General features: G+C 38.9%; 1 protein-coding gene across 1 annotated transcript in view; it reads right to left on the bottom strand.

Moving 5' to 3' along the window:
* EFCAB13 (EF-hand calcium binding domain 13) overlaps positions 1 to 22,975 on the bottom strand; it is a 315,250-nt gene that overhangs the window by 252,193 nt on the left and 40,082 nt on the right. The window contains exons 9-11 of the mRNA XM_060395750.1: positions 17,724 to 17,867; positions 12,121 to 12,192; positions 983 to 1,474 (exon numbers count right to left, since the gene is read on the bottom strand). Coding sequence (XP_060251733.1) covers positions 983 to 1,474; positions 12,121 to 12,192; positions 17,724 to 17,867 — 708 coding nt within the window. The remainder of the gene's footprint in view (positions 1 to 982; positions 1,475 to 12,120; positions 12,193 to 17,723; positions 17,868 to 22,975) is intronic.

The following is a 22,975-nucleotide window of genomic DNA, read 5'->3' as shown; positions in this document are numbered from 1 at the left end:
CGTGTACCCCAATGTTCATCGCAGCATTGTTTATAATAGCCAGGACATGGAAGCAACCTAGATGTCCATCAGCAGATGAATAAGAATGAATAAGATGGATAAGAAAGCTGTGGTACATATACACAATGGAGTATTACTCAGCCATTAAAAAGAATACATTTGAATCAGTTCTAATGAGCTGGATGAAACTGGAGCCAATTATACAGAGTGAAGTAAGCCAGAAAGAAAAACACCAATACAGTATACTAACACATATATATGGAATTTAGAAAGATGGTAACAATAACCCTGTATGTGAGACAGCAAAAGAGACACAGATGTATCAAACAGTCTTTTGGGACTCTGTGGGAGAGGGCGAGGGTGGGATGATTTGGGAGAATGGCATTGAAACATGTATAATATCATATAAGAAACAATCGCCAGTCTAGGTTCGATGCATGATACAGGATGCTTGGGGCTGGTGCACTGGGATGACCCAGAGGGATGGTATAGAGAGGGAGGTGGGAGAGGGGTTCAGGATTGGGAACATGTGTATACCTGTGGTGGATTCATGTTGATGTATGGCAAAACCAATACAATATTTTAAAGTAAAATAATAATAAAATAAAATAAAAACACATTAAAAAAAAGAAAAAAAGAATACCTGAAGTACTATGGATATCCTAAATTTAAATTATGGAACTCTGAGCAAAAATTTCACATAGACTTCATATATACTTGGTTAAATAAATGACCAAAAAAAGCATTTCCAAAGGAAAATAGGCCCTCTACTTTCTCGGGAACTTGTTCAGTTGCTAAGTCATGTCCAACTCTTTGCAACCCCATGGACTGCAGAATTGTATCCCGGGCCTGAATCCAAAAGTGATGGTTATCCAGAGTATTGACAATTGAAATGCCTACAACTATCTAATAACTGCTTACTTCAGCTCATTTCTATAAAAACTCAAGGGCCCAGATGTTGTCTTATATATATGATACTGACCCAGAGCATTAATTGCAGTTCTTTCCTTAGATGAAACTTGTTTTAGAAGACTAGAGCTCCTTCTCACAGCTGGCTTCTGAAGTTTGGGGATACTAAAAATATCACTTTTATCCAGGGATTTTTTGAAGCCTGAAACATGCTTCAAGTCTTGTGGTTTAGACTTTGAGTCATGAATTTCAACTTTCTCTGAACTTTTCTTAAAGTTCCTGCCATCCTTTGAATATGGTTCCTGGAAGTCTATATATCTGCTATCAACCTCATCCTGGAATTTTCTTATTTGCAAAGTATTTTTTGGTCTTTTAAACTCATAGTCATCACTCTCACTCATAATTTTATGATTTTGGAGGCTCTTTGTATTTAACTTTTGGAATAATGATGATTCAGACAGTCCAGAAGATAAAATGCTTTTCTTCCTATATTGTGGATAGCATCCTGACACATTTGATAACTTTCTTGAAGTAGCTTCATCCGAGGCTGTTCCTTCCATAATTGCTAAGCAAAAGAAACATCCATTAATTCATTTACCTGTACAATTTGTAATGCCTTTTAAAAAACAATACTTACGTCCTCATGAAAACTTTTCAAGAAATTATCATTTGCTTAAATATATCAGATGAAGTTAATAACTAACAGAGCTGATGACCAAAAGGTTAACTATTGACTAGGTTAAATATAGTCTACTGGTTTAATATAGTTAAATACTTCCATCCAACATTATTCATAGCAACAATGAATCTAAACCGAAAGCCTACTGAAGTACATGATTCTCATTCCTTACTCTTTCCCAATTCAGAAAGATAATAGACTAATAAATCAATACAGATACAACTCCCTTAGTTATGAGGGTGCAGAAATATGAAGAAGTTGTAAAGGGAAATTTTTAAATATTTACAAAGTTAGAACATTTTATAAATAAAATGATACTCTCCTAAAGTAAGACAGTAAAATAATTACCCTCTTAAAAATTTGCAGCATTTGCAGGAGGTTAGTAACTTCATACATAAAATAAAATTTTTAGAAAAATATTAATATCTCAATTGGGGCTTCATTTACAAAATCCATCTCATGGCTCAGAATAGTACCTTGCATTTGAATAACACATTTAAAAATATATCAAAATACAGAATAGTCTTTTGGACTCTGTGGGAGAGAGAGAGAGAGGGTGGGATGTTTTGGGAGAATGGCATTGAAATATCATATAAGAAACGAATCACCAGTCTAGGTTCGATGCAGGATACAGGATGCTTTGGGCTGGTGCACTGGGATGACCCAGAGAGATGGTATGGGGAGAGAGGTGGGAGGGGGGTTCAGGATTGGGAACATGTGTACACCCATGGTGGATTCATGTTGATGTATGGAAAAACCAACACAGTATTGTAAAGTAAAATAAAGTAAAATAAAAAAATAAAGTCAAAAATTCAAAAAAATTAAAATATATCAAATGTTATAACACTTGACCCTCAAAATAATTCCATGAGAGCATCAAGTTCCTATAAAACCAAAGAAAACAAAAGACTTCTTTTTTTTGTTTTAACAAAAGACTTCTAATAGAGTAGCAATACAATATTGATTATGAAGACATTTCATTTAGAGAAAAAAAAAGTTTTCTTAGCTTAGGGTGTATTACAATAAACAATTGAAGGAAAGTGTTTGGATTTTTAAAATTTAGAAACTTAAAAATTATTATTTTTTTTTGTAATTGACATATAACATTATATTAGTTTTATGTATAAAAAGTCTAGAAATCCTTAAAGATACAGACATTGACCTTTAAGTGCTACCTTCTCAAAAAGGAATAGGGTAAAAAAATAAAATCTTTGACATTTCTGCTATTGGCCAAGACACCATAATAGGAACTAACTTTATCCTCTGACTTTAAGCAACTGAAAAACTGGACAAGATAATGTGAAAAAGAACAATTTTCAGACATTGGACAAGAGGTAGCATAGGACAGTAATCCTTTAAAGAAGGGTAATAAATGAGCTGAGCCCTACCATTGCACTAGCTTACTGTCTGGACAGTTTCCACAGCACAGGAAAGTAAAACCTAAATAGAGCCCACTGGTCTGAATCAGTAGAGATAAGAGATTAGGAAGGCCAAAGAGGCTAAAATATGAGAGCAAAAAGAAAACAGAACTGATGAGCTCTGGAGATCAGTGAAGGGGTCTGCTTGACACTTTGGCTGAGTACTGATCTGTACATACATGAGAGAACATGATCTAATAACAAGGAAAGAATTACCAGAAAATTATAGGTAGAACAATTCCTGTATCTCACTTGAGAACTAAGAATAATTTATGATCTCACCAACCAAAGCAGAAAGATCTTATAATATATGGGACATCTAGTAGAATCATCTGAAGAATGCTACCTTAGTAGTGGAGCTAAATAAGCATTAAAAGCAGCTCTGAGATCACCCTTAAAAAACTTTAGAAAACAAGCTTCCAAAGGACCAAACTGATTCCAAATAACTCAACTGCATCAGGACAAAATCCAACACTATTTAAAGGAATGCTACAAAAGTCAGCAAATAACATAAACTTTACAATGTATAGTATCCCATCAAAAACCACTAGGCATCCAAAATAATAGGACAATATAAGCCACAATCAGCAGAAAAATCAACTGATAGAAACTGGTTCAGAAATGGAAGAGCTCATAAAACTATCACACAAATATATTAACACAGTAATCATTAGCATATTTTATATATTCAAAAAAGTAGAGGAATATATTAGCAAGTTGCTTTTATTCTCTGTGTCCTTCGGCCACTTGGCCTTAGAACTGTGTAGCAGAGTGTTGTAAGTAAATCACTGTTTTCAGCTAGAGAAACAAAAATGAGAGCTCTCAGAGATTAAAGCATTGGAGAAGGAAATGGCAACCCACTCCAGTGTTCTTGCCTGGAGAATCCCAGGGACAGAGGAGCCTGGTGGGCTGCCGTCTAGGGGTTGCACAGAGTCAGACACAACTGAAGTGACTTAGCAGCAGCAGCAGCAGCAGCAGAGATTAAAAAACACTAAATAGATTGTGGAGAGGGAGTAGCTCAGGAAAATGATCTCATAAAGCTGCTTATAAACTCCTGCACTCACCCCTGATCTGCACATGCATGAATTTGGCCCTAAACAATGCACCATAACTCTGAGAACTAAACTTCAGGATAGACCACTACACAGGTTCCACTTTGGCTCTGGATGACACACAGATCTGAATAGCACTGCAAAGGCTATGAAAAACAAACTGATATTGAAATTGAAAAAACACAGAAAATTAATTGAAATTTGTGGCCTAAACCAAATTGAGTCAAATTCCTGCCAAAACAAGATTTCAACATTTTCCATAGAATTTCCACAGAATTTTAGACCCACAGTCTCATAACTTAATCTTCAAAATGTCCAGGATGTAATTCAAAACCACTTCACATGTGAAGAACAAAGAAAATCTCAGTTTGCATGGGAAAAGACAAGCAACTGATGTCAAGACCAAGTTGAAAAAGACGTTGAAATTGCCTTCTAAAAACTTTCAAGCAAGGAGCTCCCAGGTAGTCCAGGGGTTAAGAATCTGCCTTGCAATGCAGCGGACACAGGTTCAATCCCTGAGAACTAAGATCCCACGTACATCAGAGCAACTAAGCCCAGGTACCACAACTACTGAGCCTAAGCATCATAATTAGAGAGCCCATGCACCGCAATGAAAGATGCTTCATGATGCAACAAAGTTCCTGCATGCTGCAACCAAGACCCAACAAAGCCAAATAAATAAATAAACTTCTAAGCATCTATTCTGAAAATGCTCCAAATTACAGTGGAAAAAAAAAAAACCACTCAAAATAGAAAGATAGAAAGTCTCAGAAAACAAAAGATATAAAGAAGAACCAAATTTGGAAATTTGAAACTTAAAAATATAATAATTAAAGTAAAAAAAATTAATCAGATAGGTTCAACAACATAATGGAGATGTCAGAGGGATAGTTTATGAAACTGAAGACACATTAATTGAAATTATTCAATTTAAACAGGTAGAGGTAAATAAGAATGAAAACAAAATTAACAAAGTGTCAAGGATCTGTGGGACAACATCAAAGAGGGCTAACATTTGTGTCTTTGTAGTCTCAAGAAGACGGGAGAAAATGTGGTGCAGAACAAATATTTGAAGTTACAATGACAAAAGATTGCAACTTTGGCAAGAGAGATCCAAGAAGCTCAGTGAACCCCAAAAGGATAAACTCAAAAATACACACTCCCAATGCATCACAATCAAATGGCTAAAAACTAAAGAAAAAAGAAAGTATCCTGAAAGCCTCTTGATGAAAGTGAAAGAGGAAAGTGAAAAAGTTGGCTTAAAACTCAACATTCAGAAATCTAAGATCATGGCATCCAGTCCCATCACTTCATGGCAAATAGATGGGGAAACAATGGAAACAGTGACAGACTTTATTTTCTTGGCAGCTGGTGATTGCATTGACCATTATATCTACTACTGCGGGCAGGAATCCCTCAGAAGAAATGGAGTAGCCATCATGGTCAACAAAAGAGTCCGAACTGCAGTACTTGGATGCAATCTCAAAATGACAGAATGATCTCTGTTTGTCTCCAAGGCAAACCAGTCAATATCACAATTATCCAAGTCTATGCCCCAACCAGTAACGCTGAAGAAACTGAAGTTGAATGGTTTTATGAAGACCTACAAGATCTTTTAGAACTGACACCCAAAAAAGATGTCCTTTTCATTATGGGGGACTGGAATGCAAAAGTAGGAAGTCAAGAAACACCTGGAGTAACAGGCAAATTTGGCCTTGGAATGCGGAATGAAGCAGGGTAAAGACTAATAGAGTTTTGCCAAGAAAAAGCACTGGTCATAGCAAACACCCTCTTCCAACAACCCAAGATAACCTTCACACAGCCATATATTTTCTCATGGCCATGTACTGATCTTCTCCCCTTGCAGCAGAAGACTAACAATACACCAGAGAGGGTTAAACACAAAGTCTCTGGGTTAGGGAATACAAAACATAGAAGAGAATTATGGTATTATCTGGATAATGAAAAGGGAGGGTTACATGACAATTACCACTGAATAAAGAGAACTCCAGTTCTTTTGTCTCATTAAACATCTGAAACTCTGGCAAGATAACTTACAGCTTCAAAGAAGGAAACTAGAAGCTGCTTCTTTGAAAACACTGACCATCTTGAAAGGAAAAACACCCTAAAGATGGTGATGTCAAGGGTCTTCGAGGCAAAATTCCAGCCAGATTGCCTATAGCATGATGCCCTGACCTCAGCAGTATTGGCATTTGGGGACACACGATTCCTCACTTTTGCCTGGGAAATCCCATGGACGGAGAAGCCTGGTAGGCTACAGTCGACGGGGTGGCAAAGAGTAGGACACGACTGAGCAACTTCACTTCACTTCAATTCCTTATTAAGAGGGGGAGAAGGGGATATCTAAAAGTGTGTGTAGGGACTTCCCTGAAGGTCCAGTGGACTTTGAAGACTTTGGAAGACTCTGAACTTCCAAAGCAGGGGGCATGGGTTCGATTGCTGATCAGGGAACTAGGATCCCACATGCCACACAACCAAAAAAAAAACAAAATTTGATTACATGAATTCTATAGGAGTTTTGCAAAAACTCCTGTATATCCTGGCTCCTCCCTTATCTCTTTGGAATAGTCCCTCAGTGCTTTCTGAGAGGCTGTATCCCAGGCTTAAGTCCTCATTAATGCCACCCAATAAAATACAATTCTCAACTTTTAGGTTGTGCTGTTTGTTTGTTTTTTTTTAAGTCAACAAAAGCATCCCTGGCCTCTAATCACTTAATGCCAGTAACACATGTTTTAATGACCAAAAAGCATCTCCACATGTTGCCAAATGTTCCTGTGGGAGAGTGATAACCAAAATCACTTCTGGTTAAGAACCACTACTCTAGAGTGTTCAGTCCATAGTCAACTAGTTCCACTCCCAGTCTCAAAGTTTCCAAACAGCTTTTGAGTTCATTATTCTCAAACATAAGCAGACAACCAAAGATCACCAGACATTTGGAGAATGCCTCTGAAATGAAGGCCAAATAAGAGAAAAATAACTTGGAGAAAACACTATGAATGAAAAAGAAAAAATTTTAAACATCATCCTTAGCACAACAGAAGATATTATGTTCATGAAACAATAGGAATATCCATGTAACAAGAAGATGTTAAAAGAATATACTTTCAGAAGGGAAAAAAAATTGTTGGAAATCTTGAAAAGCACAAATGAAAGCCTAAACACATGGGTTGGAAGATAAAGTTAAGTACATCTCACCAAAAAATGACAGAGAAAAAGGTTTTTTGTTTGTTTGTTTTTAAAAAGAGGAGAATCCATTCAGGATGTCAAGTATCCAAGTAATAAATGTTTCAGAGAGGAAAGGAAATCATCAACAAATTGCTTAAATTTCCCAGAATCACATTATACTGTACTCAACACAACTGTTGCCAAAACAATCTATTTCAAGGCACATAATCATGAAATTTCAGAACACTATTCTATAAAAAAGAAACTATTCTGTATCCTTCCAATGAATATTTTTTCAAAGAAAAAAATCAGTTACATACAAAAAGTCAGGAATCAAAAGAATTGTGGATTTGACAGCAACACCGAAAAGTGGAAAACAGAAAAATTCTAAGGAAATTTATTTCCAACCTAGAATTCTATACTTAAACTGCCAATCAAACATGAGTACAGAATCTGATACAGGGAAAGAAGTGAAAAATTCTTCTTCCAGAATGTTAATGAAGAGAGAGTCCAGGAATATAACTACACATAAAATGTTCAGTTCAGTTCAGTCACTCAGTCTTGTCCGACTCTTTGCAATCCCATGGACTGCAGCATGCCAGGCTTCCCTGTCTATCAGCAACTCCTGGAGCTTGCTCAGACTCATGTCCATCAAGTCCATGATGCCATGCAACAATCTCATTCTCTATTGTCCCTTCAATTTTTCCCAGCATCAGGGTCTTTTCCAATGAGTCAGTGCTTTGCATCAGGTGATCAAGTACTGGAGCTTCAGTTTCAGCATTGGTTCTTCCAATGAATATTCAGGACTAATTTCCTTTAGGATGGACTGGTTGGATCTCCTTGCAGTCCAAGGGACTCTCAAGAGTCTTCTCCAACACCACAGTTCAAAAGCATCAACTCTTCAGCGCTCAGCTTCCTTCACAGTCCAACTCTCACATCCATACATGACTACTATAAAAACCATAGCTTTGACTAGATGGACCATTGTCAGCAAAGTAATGTCTCTGCTTTTTAATATGCTGTCTAGGTTGGTCATAGCTTTTCTTCCAAGGAAAAAGCATCTTTTAATTTCATGGCTGCAGTCACCACCTACAGTGATTTTGGAGCCCAAGAAAATAAAGTCTGTCACTGTTTCCCCATTTATTTGCCATGAAGTGGTGGGACAAGATGCCATGATCTTCATTTTTTGAATGTTGAGTTTTAAGTCAACTTTTTCAGTGTCGTCTTTCACTTTCATCAAGAGGCTTTTTAGTTCCTCTTCACTTTCTGCCATAAGGATGGTGTCATCTGCATATCTAATGTTATTGATATTTCTCCCGGCAATCTTGATTCCAGCTTGTGGTTCATCCAACCCAGCACTTTGCACGATGTATTCTGCATACAAGTTAAATAAGCAGGGTGACAATATACAGCCTTGACATACTCCTTTCCCGAATTGGAACCAGTCTCTTATTCCATGTCCAGTTCTAACTGTTGCTTCTTGACCTGCATACAGATTTCTCAAGAGGCAGGTAAGGTGGTCTGGTAATCCCATCTCTTTCAGAATTTTCCACAGTTGATTGTGATCCACACAGTCAAAGGCTTTGGCATAGTCAATAAAGCAGAAATAGATGTTTTCTGGAACTCTCTTGCTTTTTCCATGATCCAGCGGATGTTGGCAATTTGATCTCTTGCTCCTCTGCCTCTTCTAAATCCAGCTTGAACATCTGGAAGTTCTCAGTTCACGTATTGCTGAGGCCTTGCTTGGAGAATTTTCAGCATTACTTTGCTAGTGTGTGAGATGAGTGCAATTGTGAGGCAGTCAGAACATTCTTTGGCATTGCCTTTGTTTGGGATTGGAATGAAAACTGACCTTTTCCAGTCCTGTGGCCACTGCTGAGTTTTCCAAATGTGCTGACATATTGAGTGCAGCACTTTAACAGCATCATCTATTAGGATTTGAAATAGCTCAGCTAAGCTGGAATGCCATCACCTTCACTAGTTTTGTTCATGGTGATGCTTCCTAAGGCCCACTTGACTTTGCACTCCCGGCTGTCTGGGTCTAGATGAACAATTGCCCATCCATGGTTATCTGGGTTATGAAGATCTTTTTTGCATAGTTCTTCTGTGTATTCTTGCCACCTCTTCTTAATAGGTCCAGGAAGAGTAGGTGGATGTGGTGTAGACAGGGAAAATGAAACAGAACTAAATTCTTATTTTCAATAGTAAAACCAAATGAGGCTCTGTGGGACTCCCAAGCATGGAAGTCCTTGTGTCCCCAGTTTCTCACAGGCAAAACTCCAGCCTCCATGACCTACCCTGAAACCTAGACAGTGTATTAAAAAGCAGAGACATTACTTTGCTGACTGTATAGTCTGTATAGTCTAAGCTATGATTTTTCCAGTAATCATATACAGATGTGAGAGCCAGGGATAAAAAAGGCTGAGTGCCAAAGAATTGATGCCTTCAAACTGTGATGCTGGAAAAGACTCTTGAGAGTCTCTTGGACAGCAAGGAGATCCAACCAGTCAATCCTAAAGAAAATCAACCTTGAATATTCATTGGAAGAACTGATCCTGAAGCTGAAGCTCCAATACTTAGTCACCTGATGCAAAGCACTGACTCATTGGAAAAGACCCTGATGCTGGGAAAGACTGAAGACAGGAGGAGAAGGGGACAACAGAGGATGAGACTGTTGGATGGCATCATGGACTTGATGGACATGAGTTTGAGCAAACTCTGCAAGGTGGTGAGGGACATGGAAGCCTGGTATGCTGTAGTTCATGGGGCTGCAAAGAGTTGGACATGACTGAGTGACTGAACAACAACAATCAAGGGAGAAGCAGCCAAGTAACTATCAGAGGCAAGACTAAAGGGATCATAGAAACTAATCAAGATTAGGAGACCAACCACCTGAAACAAGGTTAAGGGAGTGTAAGCCCTGGTGGTTTTTGTTGCTCAGTCACTAAGTCCAGACCTCCCTGGACTTAGAGAGTTTGAGAGTTTGCTCAAACTCATGTCCATTGAGTCAGTGATGCCATCCAACCATCTCATCCTCTGTCGTCCCCTTCTCCTCCTGCCCTCAATCTTTGCCAGCATCAGGGCGTTTTCCAATGAGTTGGCTCTGCATCAGGTGGCCAAAGTATTACAACTTCAGCTTCACCATCAGTCTGTCCAATGAATATTCAGAACTGATTTCCTTTAGGATTGACTGGTTTGATCTCCTTGCTGTCCAAGGGACTCTCAAGAGTCTTCTCCAGCACCACAATTTGAAAGCATCTATGGCAACCCACTCCAGTACTCTTGCCTGGAGAATCCCATGGAGGGAGGAGCCTGGTGGGCTACAGTCCATGGGGTCGCAAAGAGTCGGACACAACTGAGTGACTTCACTTTCACTTTCACTATACACACCCTAATTTTTTCAGAGAGCCTACTCTTGGACCATTATTATAAAAGCCCTGACCAAACTCCCCTGGGTTGGGACACAGTTTTTTAGGACAGGAGTCCACTGTGTTCCCCTTTGCCTGACAAATCAATAAAGCTATTCTTTTCTACTTCACCCAGAACTCTGTTATTGAGATTCAATCCAGCATGGGTGCAGAGAAGCCAAGCTTTCAGCATCAATAGTAGGAAGTTTACTTTGTCTACCTAAAATTTTAGAAATTAAAAAGTAGCAATATAAACAGGCTATCTTCAGTCATGAAGATAAATATCAAGTAATCAGCTAAAATATTTGAATTTTTTGCCTCTGGAGAAGCTGAGAGGAGGATTAGGCAAGAAGCTGCCTTTTTTCTTTTTCTAACAAGCTTATAGAGCTATATAATCCTTAAAATTATGTACATAGATAATCTTGATCAAATGACATTTGGACAAATGAGACAAAGAGTAAAGAATGACGATGTATTTGATGCGTTTGAACTGTGGCATTGGAGAAGACTCTTCAGAGTCCCTTGGACTGCAAGGAGATCCAACCAGTCCATCCTAAAAGAGATCAGTCCTGGGTGTTCATTAGAGGGACTGATGTTGAAGCTGAAACTCTAAGACTTTAGCCACCTGATGTGAAGAGCTGACTCATTTGAAAAGATCCTGATGCTGGGAAAGATTGAGGGTGGGAAGAGAAGGGGACGACAGAGGATGAGATGGTTGGATAGCATCACCGACACAATGGACATGGGTTTGGGTGGACTCCGGGAGTTGGTGATGGACAGGGAGGCCTAGCATACTGCGGTTCATGGGGTCGTGAAGAGTCGGACACGACTGAGCGACTGAACTGAACAGGAAAACACCAAAAACAATGCACTTAATGAAGAAAAACTAAACAATGTGTGATAGAGAAAAACATACTATGGTTTTTTAAACAGTCAATGTCAAGATGTCAGAATGACCACAGATTGCAAATTAAATGTTCCCTTTTTTTTAGTGTTACTACTTTGTTTTAAAGTTGACTATGTTACAAAATATTAAGAGAAGGATAAAAACAGAAAAATTATGAGATTGTAATATTATATAATTATGTGAAAATGTTAGTCACGCAGTTGTGTCCAACCCTTTGTGACCCGATGGATTGTAGCCCACCAGGCTCCTCTGTCCACGGAATTCTTCAAGCAAGAATAGAATGGGTAGCCAATTTCTTCTCCAGGGGATCTTCCTGACCCAGGGATTGAACCTGGGTCTCCTGCCTTGCAAGCAGATTCTTTATCATCTGAGCCATCAGGGAATATAATTATAATATTGATTATTAGGTATATTCAGGGTACTATATTAAATTTTTATCTCTCTGATTTAAGAGAGTAAAGAGTTTAAAGAAGTCTTTCAAAACTCATATAATAAAATCTATAAATTCGTACTTAAAGATAATTTATAAACAAAACGTATATAGCAACAAGAGATCACTTACAAATATTCTCATACTCTTGCTGTAGTTCATCCAAAGTAAATATAATATCCCCAATATCCACCATTTGATTACCTGTAATACAAAGAATTCTTGAGTTTAGATACTGTATTTCCTTTTGAACACAATACAGCTGCTATCCTATTCTAAAATTACAACACCACATAAATATGTGCAAATAGGAACAAAGGGCCAGCTATTATGGGTTTTGAACAATATCTGGAATTATGAATTAGTAATTCAGTATACACTGAAACATAAGACTTCATTAATATGACAAAATGAAGAAACCTTGTTCTTCTTGACTGGGGGAGATGGAATAAGGAGTGAGAATTATTAATTCTTTCAACATTGTTTCAGCAGTTAATATCTACCATATTCACTGTGTTACATACTGAGGATACAATATTGAGCAAAAGTAGACACGATATCTGCTCTCCTGGTGCTTAACTAGTCTTAATTAATACACAAACCTTAATCAAACAGTTTAAAATATAAATGGCAACTGAGATCAATCCGGTTAAAGTGTACAATATGAGAATGTGACCTAGTCAGAGAGGTCAGGGAAACATCTCTAAAAACAGGTGTACATGAGTTCCCAACACAGTATTGTAAAGTAAAATAAAGTAAAAATAAAAATTAAAAAAACAAAAAGAATTTCAATGACAAAAAAAAAACAAAACAGAGTGTAGTTTAGATTTAAAGTATTAAGTATTAAACCATAATTTAAAAAGATATATGTACCCCAATGTTCATTGCAGCACCATTTACAATAGTAGCTAAAACATGGAAACAACCTAGAAGTCCATCGACAGATGAACAGATAAAGAAGTTGTGGTACATATACACAATGGAATATTACTCAGCTATGAAAAGGAATGCACTTTATTGATTCTTCCGATCCATGAACATGGTATATTTCTCCATCTATTAGTGTCCTCTTTGATTTCTTTCATCAAATGAAAATGAGTATACTACCCAAAGCAATTTATAAATTCAATGCAATCCCTATCAAGCTACCATCCATATTTTTCACAGAACTAGAACAAATAATTTCAAGATTTGTATGGAAATGCAAAAAAAACCTCGAATAGCCAAAGCAATCTTGAGAAAGAAGAATGGAACTGGAGGATTCAACCTGCCTGACTTCAGGCTCTACTACAAAGCCACAGTCATCAAGACAGTACGGTACTGGCACAAAGACAGACATATAGACCAATGGAACAAAATAGAAAGCCCAGAGATAAATCCACACACATATGGACACCTTATCTTTGACAAAGGAGGCAAGAATATACAATGGAGTAAAGACAATCTCTTTAACAAGTGGTACTGGGAAAACTGGTCAACCACTTGTAAAAGAATGAAACTAGATCACTTTCTAACACCGCACACAAAAATAAACTCAAAATGGATTAAAGATCTAAATGTAAGACCAGAAACTATAAAACTCCTAGAGGAGAATATAGGCAAAACACTCTCCGACATAAATCACAGCAGGATCCTCTATGATCCACCTCGCAGAATTCTGGAAATAAAAGCAAAAATAAACAAATGGGATCAAATTAAAATTAAAAGCTTCTACACAACAAAGGAAAATATAAGCAAGGTGAAAAGACAACCTTCTGAATGGGAGAAAATAATAGCAAATGAAGCAACTGACAAACAACTTATCTCAAAAATATACAAGCAACTTAATGCAACTCAATTTCAGAAAAATAAACAACCCAATCAAAAAATGGGCCAAAGAACTAAATAGACATTTCTCCAAAGAAGACATACGGATGGCTAACAAACACATGAAAAGATGCTCAACATCACTCATTATTAGAGAAATGCAAATCAAAACCACAAAGAGGTACCACTTCACACCAGTCAGAATGGCTGCGATCCAAAAATCTGCAAGCAATAAATGCTGGAGAGGGTGTGGAGAAAAGGGAACCCTCCTACACTGTTGGTGGGAATGCAAACTAGTACAGCCACTTTGGAGAACAGTGTGGAGATTCCTTAAAAATTGCAAATAGAACTACCTTATGACCCAGCAATCCCACTGCTGGGCATACACACTGAGGAAACCAGAATTGAAAGAGACACGTGTACCCCAGTGTTCATCGCAGCACTGTTTATAATAGCCAGGACATGGAAACAACCTAGATGTCCATCAGCAGATGAATGGATAAGAAAGCTGTGGTACATATACACAATGGAGTATTACTCAGCCATTAATAAGAATACATTTGAATCAGTTCTGATGAGATGGATGAAACTGGAGCCGATTATACAGAGTGAAGTAAGCCAGAAAGAAAAACACCAATACAGTATACTAACAGATATATGTGGAATTTAGAAAGATGGCAATGACGACCTTGTATGCAAGACAGCAAAAAAGACACAGATGTGTATAACAGACTTTTGGACTCTGAGGGAGAGGGAGAAGGTGGGATGATTTGGGAGAATGGCATTGTAACATGTATACTATCATGTAAGAATCGAATCACCAGTCTATGTCCGACGCAGGATACAGCATGCTTGGGGCTGGTGCACGGGGATGACCCAGAGAGATGTTATGGGGAGGGAGGTGGGAAGGGGGTTCATGTTTGGGAACGCATATACACCCATGCTGGATTCATGTCAATGTATGGCAAAACCAGTACAGTATTGTAAAGTAAAATAAAGTAAAAATAAAATTTTAAAAAAATAAATAAATTTTTTAAAAAAAGGAATGCACTTGTGTTGGCTCACATGACATGGACAAATCTAGAGCCTATTATACAAAATGAAGTAAGTCAGAAAGAGAAAAACAAATATCGTATACTAATGCACATATATGGAATCTAGAAAGATGGTACTGATGAACGCATATGCAGGGTAGAGGGGGAGATGCAGATACAGAGAACAGACTTGTGGACATGGGGTGAAAGAAAGGGTGGAACAAATGGAGAGAGTAGCATGGAAACATTTACATTACCACATATAAAACAGATAGCCAGTGGGAATTTGCTGTATGACTCAGGGAGCTCAAACCTGTGCTCTGTGACAACCTAGAGAGGTGGGGTGGGGTGGGAGGTGGGAGGGAGGTTCACAGGGAGTAGACATATGTACACTTATGACTGATTCATGTTGGTGTATGGCAGGAACCAACACAATATTATAAAGCAATTATCCTTCAATTAAAAATAAATAAAAATTTTAAAAATAAATAAATAATTCCCTGATAGCTCAGTTGGTAAAGAATCTGCCTGCAATGCAGGAGACCACAGTTTGATTTCTGGGTCGGGAAGATCCACTGGAGAAGGGATAGGCTACCCATTCCAGTATTCTTGGCCTTCCCTTGTGGCTCAGCTGGTAAAGAATAGGCCTGCAATGCAGGAGACCTGGGTTCAATCCCTGGATTGGGTAGATCCCCTGGTGAAGGGAAAGGCTACCCACTCCAGTATTCTGGGCTGGAGAATTCCATGGACTGTGTAGTCCATAGGGTCACAAAGGGTCAGACATGACTGACTTTCACTTTTACTTTTCAAATATAAGCAGGAATAACTAGGAGGAGAGAAATATTCCAGGAAAAGAACAGAATATGTGTAATGGCTGTGGCAGGAGGAAAGCAGTATAAGGTTGAAACTCTAAAAAGGCACAGACGGTAAGGGAGAACGTAGTCTGAGATAAAGCTAAGATCCAGGTAAAGGCCAGACTTTGCAAAGTCTTGTACATTAAAGAGGTATTATTAGATTTTATACAAAGAAGGTAATATGACCAGATGTTTCTTTTGAAAAGATCTTTCTGGCTACAGTGTAAAGGGAGATATGCATGAAAGTGAAAAGTGAAAGTTGCTCAGTCGTGTCCAATTCTTTGTGACTTCAAGGAATTCTCCAGGCCAGAATACTGGAGTAGGCAGCCTTTCCCTCTTCCAGGAGAGAGTCCCAACCCAGGGATCAAGGTCTCCCAGGTCTCTCATATTGCAGGCAGATTCTTTACCAGCTGAGCCACAAGGGAAGGCCAAGAATACTGGAGTGGGTAGCCTGTCCCTTCTCAAGGGGATCTTTCAGACCCAGGAATTGAACCAGGGTCTCCTGCATTACAGGCAGCTTCTTTACCAACTGAGCTATCAGGGAAGCCCAGATACGGGCAGACTTGCTAGAATATGGGTAGACCTCCAATTGTCCTAAGGAAAAATGTAATAATGCTGGAAAACAGAAAGATTTAAGAGATATGTAGGATTTTAAAATAATAGTGCTTTGTAATAATTTCACAAGGAAAACATAGAAAATATAGCTGTCAAGGATGATTCTTGGGTTTCTGCTTCACATTTCTTGAGCCTGTTCTAGGTGCCAAACAGTGATAAATTTTTATATCTATATCCTACAATAATCCTATGAAATTAGTATTATTTGTCTAATCCATGTCTCCAAATAAAGAGGGTGACCTAGAAGCCCAGACTAGAATTTCATAAGCCAAAAAGCAAGGCACTGCAGTCGTTTCATATATGATTTCTGTTGCTCCTGGTAGAGCATGCCCTGAAGGCTATTTAATAATAAGACTTGAGATTAGTCTTTAAAATTCTTATTTATATACATCTTCATGCTCTAATACATAGATCTCTCCACTCATGTCTATTACCTAAGAGCCCACCATAAATGACTACCTATTGAAACTGCATGCAGCCTGCTTCTACCTCCAGACTACACTTCACCAACCAAAGGCCCACTATAAAGCCACTACTACCAAACGACAAAATCCAGTAGAATCCCACCAGAAAGGATGCCATGTCTGATTATATTCCTGCCACATTTACACAAACTGCTCCCTTAGTCTAAAAAGTTTCACCCTCTACCACCATCTGCAACTAACTCCTACAAATCCTTCAACATTTAGCTCATGTCACCTCCTCTAATAATCTTTCTCTAGTGCTTCCAATATGCATATATACACTCTATAATAGTATTTGCTACATATATTATCATAATTTTCAGTTTATTTGCCTTTTTCTACATCAGAATGTGAGCGAGCTCCTTCAGAACAATAAATATGTTTTATTCATCTGTGTATCTATCACCTACCAGTTTCAGGCACAGTAGATATTAAATGACTATCTGACTCATTGAATGAATGGATAAATCAATTAATCAATCACTAATCAATCCATTATTATAGGACATCTCTTGGTCACATGTAAACACCTAATATAAAATATATGCTAAATATACTGTTTAAAGAGAATGTAATTATACAGCACAGGAAGATTTTGTAATCAAAGCTACAAAACAAAGTTGGAAATTTAAGAAATTTAGGTCTCCTAACCTGTGGAGTCAATGCTCTTGATACCACAGAAACTACCTCTCCACAAAGACAAGAAATGACTATTTGAAATGAGAGATAACAATGAAAAGAAAAAAAAATCCATTTTTCTCTTATATTTGTGCCAAACATACCAAAATATAACAATTAGAAATTTCTCACTTAATTTTTCTAGACCATCTTTTATCATAGACACCAGCAAGCAGTGTCATGGCAAAGGGCAAAAATCAAGTAGGAAAAGGAGAAGTAAAGGATGAATCACGAAAATTGGTAGCCAAGAAAGAAATACGTAGACATCGATTCAAATAACTCACTGTTGATATTAGCATATTTTATCACTTCCTGCAAAGTTTCAGGGACTACCAAGATATCCATGCTATCCAACACTTTATCCACTTCAGAAGCTGGAACTCGACCACCTTTTATCCTGTGAAAAATCTTCAAGGCATTCTGAAATGCTGCAAAAGTACAATAAACAAAGAAATTACTGTATCGATGACAATCAACATTTCTCCCTGGAAGAGCAGATTTTGATCTGGGAAAAATAAATTTGAGGATTTCTAAAAATCTACCTGCAAGTAGGCATTTGCCCAATTCTAGCCATATTCTTAGTATAAAATGTAATATTTGCTATTATACTATTATACTGCTAAAATAATATTATCAATAATAACTGGTTTTTACTGAATGCTGTCTATGTGCCAGGAACTGTGCTAAAAATTTACGGGCTATATAATTCCATTATCACAATTGGCCTATAAATGAAATTTTTCATTATCCCTACATTACAGATAAGGAAACTAAGGCTCAGAAAGTCCCTTCTGATTGTACTTTAAGTATATGGAAAAGCCAGAATTCTAATCCAAAATGTTTGCTCTTAATCATTATACTATACTCACCTCTTAGTTAAAACTTTTAGGTTTAACAATTTCTTAACAGTGGTATAATCTACAATAGCAAGACACCTTAATCCAAAATTGGGGGCAGTTATTAATTAAAGCGTAATTTAGGAAAGATACTGTAAAAGAGAGAAGAATGGTGTAAATACAGAATTTTCTTCAGATTTTTAATATACTACACAAATTTGACAATGGTTTAACCACTATTAAAATGTCTATTTATCCATAGAAATCTCTTAACTGTCCTTGATATCAAAAGTGAACTGGGAAGAACATGGTTAAAAGAAAGTAAATATAATGATGAAGAGAATCTCCCCCCCAAAAGAAGGCTTCCTTAAAACCTAAACAGTTAAGTTCAGTTCAGTCCCTCAGTCGTGTCCAACTCTTTGCGATCCCATGAATTGCAGCACGCCAGGCCTCCCTGTTCATCACCAACTCCCGGAGTTCACCCAAATTCCTGTGCATCAAGTCAGTGATGCCATCCAGCCATCTCATCTTCTGTCGTCCCCTTCTCCTCCTGCCCCCAATACCTCCCAGCATCAGGGTCTTTTCCAATGAGTCAACTCTTTGCATGAGGTGGTCAAAGTATTGGAGCGTCAACTTCAACATCAGTCCTTCCAATGAACACCCAGGACTGATCTTTAGGATGGACTGTTTGGATCTCCTTGCAGTCTGAGGGACTCTCAAGGGTCTTCTCCAGCACCACAGTTCAAAAGCATCAATTCTTCGGCACTCAGCTTTCTTCACAGTCCAACTCTCACATCCATACATGACCACAGGAGAAACCATAGCCTTGACTAGACGGACCTTTGATGGCAAAGTAATGTCTCTCCTTTTCAATATGCTATCAAGGTTGGTCATAACTTTCCTTCCAAGGAGTAAGTGTCTTTTAATTTCATGGTTGCAATCACCATCTGCAGTGATTTTGGAGCCCAGAAAAATAAAGCCTGACACTGTTTCTACCGTTTCCCCATCTATTTGCCATGAAGTGATGGGACCAGATGCCATGATCTTAGTTTTCTGAATGTTGAGCTTTAAGCCAACTTTTTCACTCTCCTCTTCCACTTTCATCAAGAGGCTTTTTAGCTCCTCTTCACTTTCTGCCATAAGGGTGGTGTCATCTGCATATCTGAGGTTACTGATGTTTCTCCCGGCAATCTTAATTCCAGCTTGTGTTTCTTCCAGCCCAGCATTTCTCATGATGTATTCTGCATATAAGTTAAATAAGCAGGGTGACAATATACAGCCTTGATGTACACCTTTTCCTATTTGGAATCAGTCTGTTGTTCCATGTCCAGTTCTAACTGTTGCTTCCTGACCTGCATATAGATTTCTCAAGAGGAAGGTCAGGTGGTCTAGTATTCCCATCTCTTTTCATAATCTTCCAGAGTTGATTGTGATCCACACAGTCAAAGGCTTTGGCATAGTCAATAAAGCAGAAGTAGATGGTTTTCTGGAACTCTCTTGCTTTTTCAATGATCCAGAGGATGTTGGCAATTTGACCTCTGGTTCCTTTGCCTTTTCTAAAACCAGCTTGCAAGCTTACAGTTCACATATTGCTGAAGCCTGGCTTGGAGAATTTTGAGCATTACTTTACTAGCATGTGAGATGAGTGCAATTGTGAGGTAGTTTGAGCATTCTTTGGCATTGTCTTCCTTTGGGATTGGAATGAAAACTGACCTTTTCCAGTCCTGTGGCCACTGCTGAGTTTTCCACATTTGCTGACATATTGAGTGCAGCACTTTCACAGCATCATCTTTCAGGATTTGAAAGAGCTCAACTGGAATTCCATCACCTCCACTAGCTTTGTTCGTATAGTGCTTCTTAAGGCCCACTTGACTTCACATTCCAGGATGTCTGGCTTTACATGAGTGATCACACCATCGTGATTATCTGGGTCATGAAGATCTTTTTCGTACAGTTCTTCTGTGTATTCTTGCCACCTCTTCTTAATATCTTCTGCTTCTGTTAGGTCCATACCATATCTGTCCTTTATCGAGCCCATCTTTGCATGCAATGTTCCCTTGGTATCTCTAATTTTCTTGAAGAGATCTCTAGTCTTTCCCATTCTGTTGTTTTCTTCTTTTTCCCTGCATTGATCCTAAACAGCTATCTGTATCAAAATACTACATTTAAGATATTTAAGTGTCACTTAGACCACTATATCCCTTAATTTACGTTGATAAGGAAGCACAATTCAAATAATTCCAGAGGGCAAATCACTTTGTAGTCAGACTAGATTTCCTTGGAATTCAGCATATAGTAAACATAATGACCTACAAGTCCTTAGATAAGCACAGTAGAAGAGCAAGAACTGAGCACTATTCATTCAGCTAGCAGTTATTAGTGAAGTGAGCAAAAACAGCAGAGGAAAGAGAACAAGATGGCAGAGGAGTAGGTGGACCATGGAGTACACCTCTCTCCAAGGATACATCAGGAATACACCTTCAGACACAGAAGTGCATGCAGAACTCCAGCTGAGAACAGACAGGAGTACCTGACCTGTGGAAAAGAATATATAGAACCATGCAAAACTCAATAGGATGAAGGATCTAGGGAGAAAAACAGGAGTGGTAGCAGGACCAGACCTGCCTTCAGCAGGTGGGGGAACTGAAGCAGGGGTCTGATCCCCACAATGGGGCAACTGTCTGAGTCAGAGAAGAAATATTTAAGGCTCAGAGTGAAACAGCTGATTGGTGGCAGCCTAATTGGAATGAGAATCAGACGGTCCTTGCCACAGCGATACACACATCGGGCAGGAACACTGGTCTCCTGGAAGGCGCAGCAGCTGGGAGCTGGAGTTTAGGGATTGTGGAGCAATCCCAGGGTGAGGGCTGCTATTGACTTCAGAGAGATAGATTGAGGGGATGCGAGGGAGATCGTGGTGGGAAATGCCAGTGAAGGAAAGCGAGGCAACCATGGAAGCAACTGCGACACTGCTGAGTCACATGTAGGGTGGAGCCATCACCATAGCCTCTCTCTCCCCACAGGCCAGCATTGGCAGCTGAACAATAGAGAGGCTGACCCATCAAATGCCTGATGCACTGAACTACAGAGTAGGACCCCACCCAGGGTGCCCCTTTGAGTGCCTGATGCACCTATCTACAGAGTAGGACCCCAGGCAGGGGGGCATCTCTATTTGCCTGACACGCCAAACAGAGAAGGACCCCAGGCAAGGGAGCCCTCTAAGTGCCTGAACAGGCGGAGCTACAGAGAAAGACTGGCCAAAAAGGCCTTCTGACTGACAGCTACAAGCGGCTTGGAAAAAAAAAAAGACTCTGATAGGGCTGTAACTCCTGCGGCAGAGGCAGTCTGTGTCCCTGCACACTTGGTGCTGCCAGGGTCCCCACAAGCCAAGCAGCTGCACCACCTTCACACTCAAGTCTCACTGGGGCAGAGCTACCATGGGCAAAAAAAAAGTCTTGCATCTATTGCACACAGGGTCGCTTCGGTCATGTCTGACTGTTTGCGACCCTGTAGACTGTGGCCTGTCAGGCTTCTCTATCAGAGAGGGGGTTCTCCAGGCAAGAATACTGCAGCATATTGGCCAATACTGGTTGCCATACCCTTCTAGAGCACTATATTTCCTGCTGCCCTAGCCACCAACCCCCCTGAGTACCTAGTGCTGCCAGAATTCCTGTGACCCAAGCAGTTGCACCACCTCCACACCTGGCCCTCACGGGGGGAAACCCAAGCCCTCCAGGGCTAGCCCTCCAGGGCTAGCCCTCCAGGGTTTAGCCTCAGCAGCTAAACCCCAGTAGATGACCCACATGTAGAGGTGGAAATAAAACCACAATTGCAACCCATGGGCAGTGTGGCTAAGGAATAAGACCCCAAACCTTCCCAACATCTGTACAAGCTGCAGATTAAATCTAAAAGATCAACTAAGCAGACTCTGTGTCAATGGACTATATAAAAGAGCATTGAGAGCTCCCATTTTTTAAAAAAATGTACTAGTTCTGATAGCTGTGGACATTGGAGGCAAGAACACACAGGACGAGGACCAGATTAGAATCTGAGGGGCTCCAAATGCAGGTCCAGAAATCAGCAGTGTTGGAGGGCATCCTAGGGAGGTAAGGTAGACTGTGACTCCCAGCAAGGGAAAGGACTCTTGACAGCAGTGGCTCAAGAAAAACATTTATTATTCTTATTTTTACTTTTTCTGTAGATACTTGTGGATTTTGTGTTGTTGTTGTTGTTTTCCTTTTTTCCTTCCTCTGTTGTAGTTGTTGGCTTTATTGGCACTAAGAAATCCAATTAAGCTTTTGAGCTTTTTTTTTCTCAGTCTCATTTTTTATTGTTGTCATAAACCTCTGCCTCTACATAGGGCTTTTGCAGTTCTGTGGAGTTTTCCTCCTTTTTTTTTTGTTTTCTCTTTTTTAATTTTAATTTTTAATTTTTTAACCTATTATTATTTTTTTCTACATATATTCCTTGTTTGCTTTTCCTACTGTTTTTCCCCTTGTAGTTAATCTTTAACGTATATAAATCTTCTTCATCTACCTCTACTTAACTTTGTATATCTATTCTTTCTTTTCTTTCTCTCCTTCCCTCTCAACATATTTGTTAGTTTTATTTTCATTGCTTTATTCCCCAATTGGCACCTTGCTTTAGTTTTGTTTTCCAGTTTGTGCTTTAATTAGTTTCGTTCTGATAGATACAATTTT

Source organism: Ovis aries, chromosome 11, assembly GCF_016772045.2.
Source record: "Ovis aries strain OAR_USU_Benz2616 breed Rambouillet chromosome 11, ARS-UI_Ramb_v3.0, whole genome shotgun sequence".
Lineage (NCBI taxonomy): Eukaryota > Metazoa > Chordata > Mammalia > Artiodactyla > Bovidae > Ovis > Ovis aries.
The sequence above is the reverse complement of the archived record's forward strand: the minus strand, read 5'-3'. Positions and strand labels throughout refer to the sequence as shown.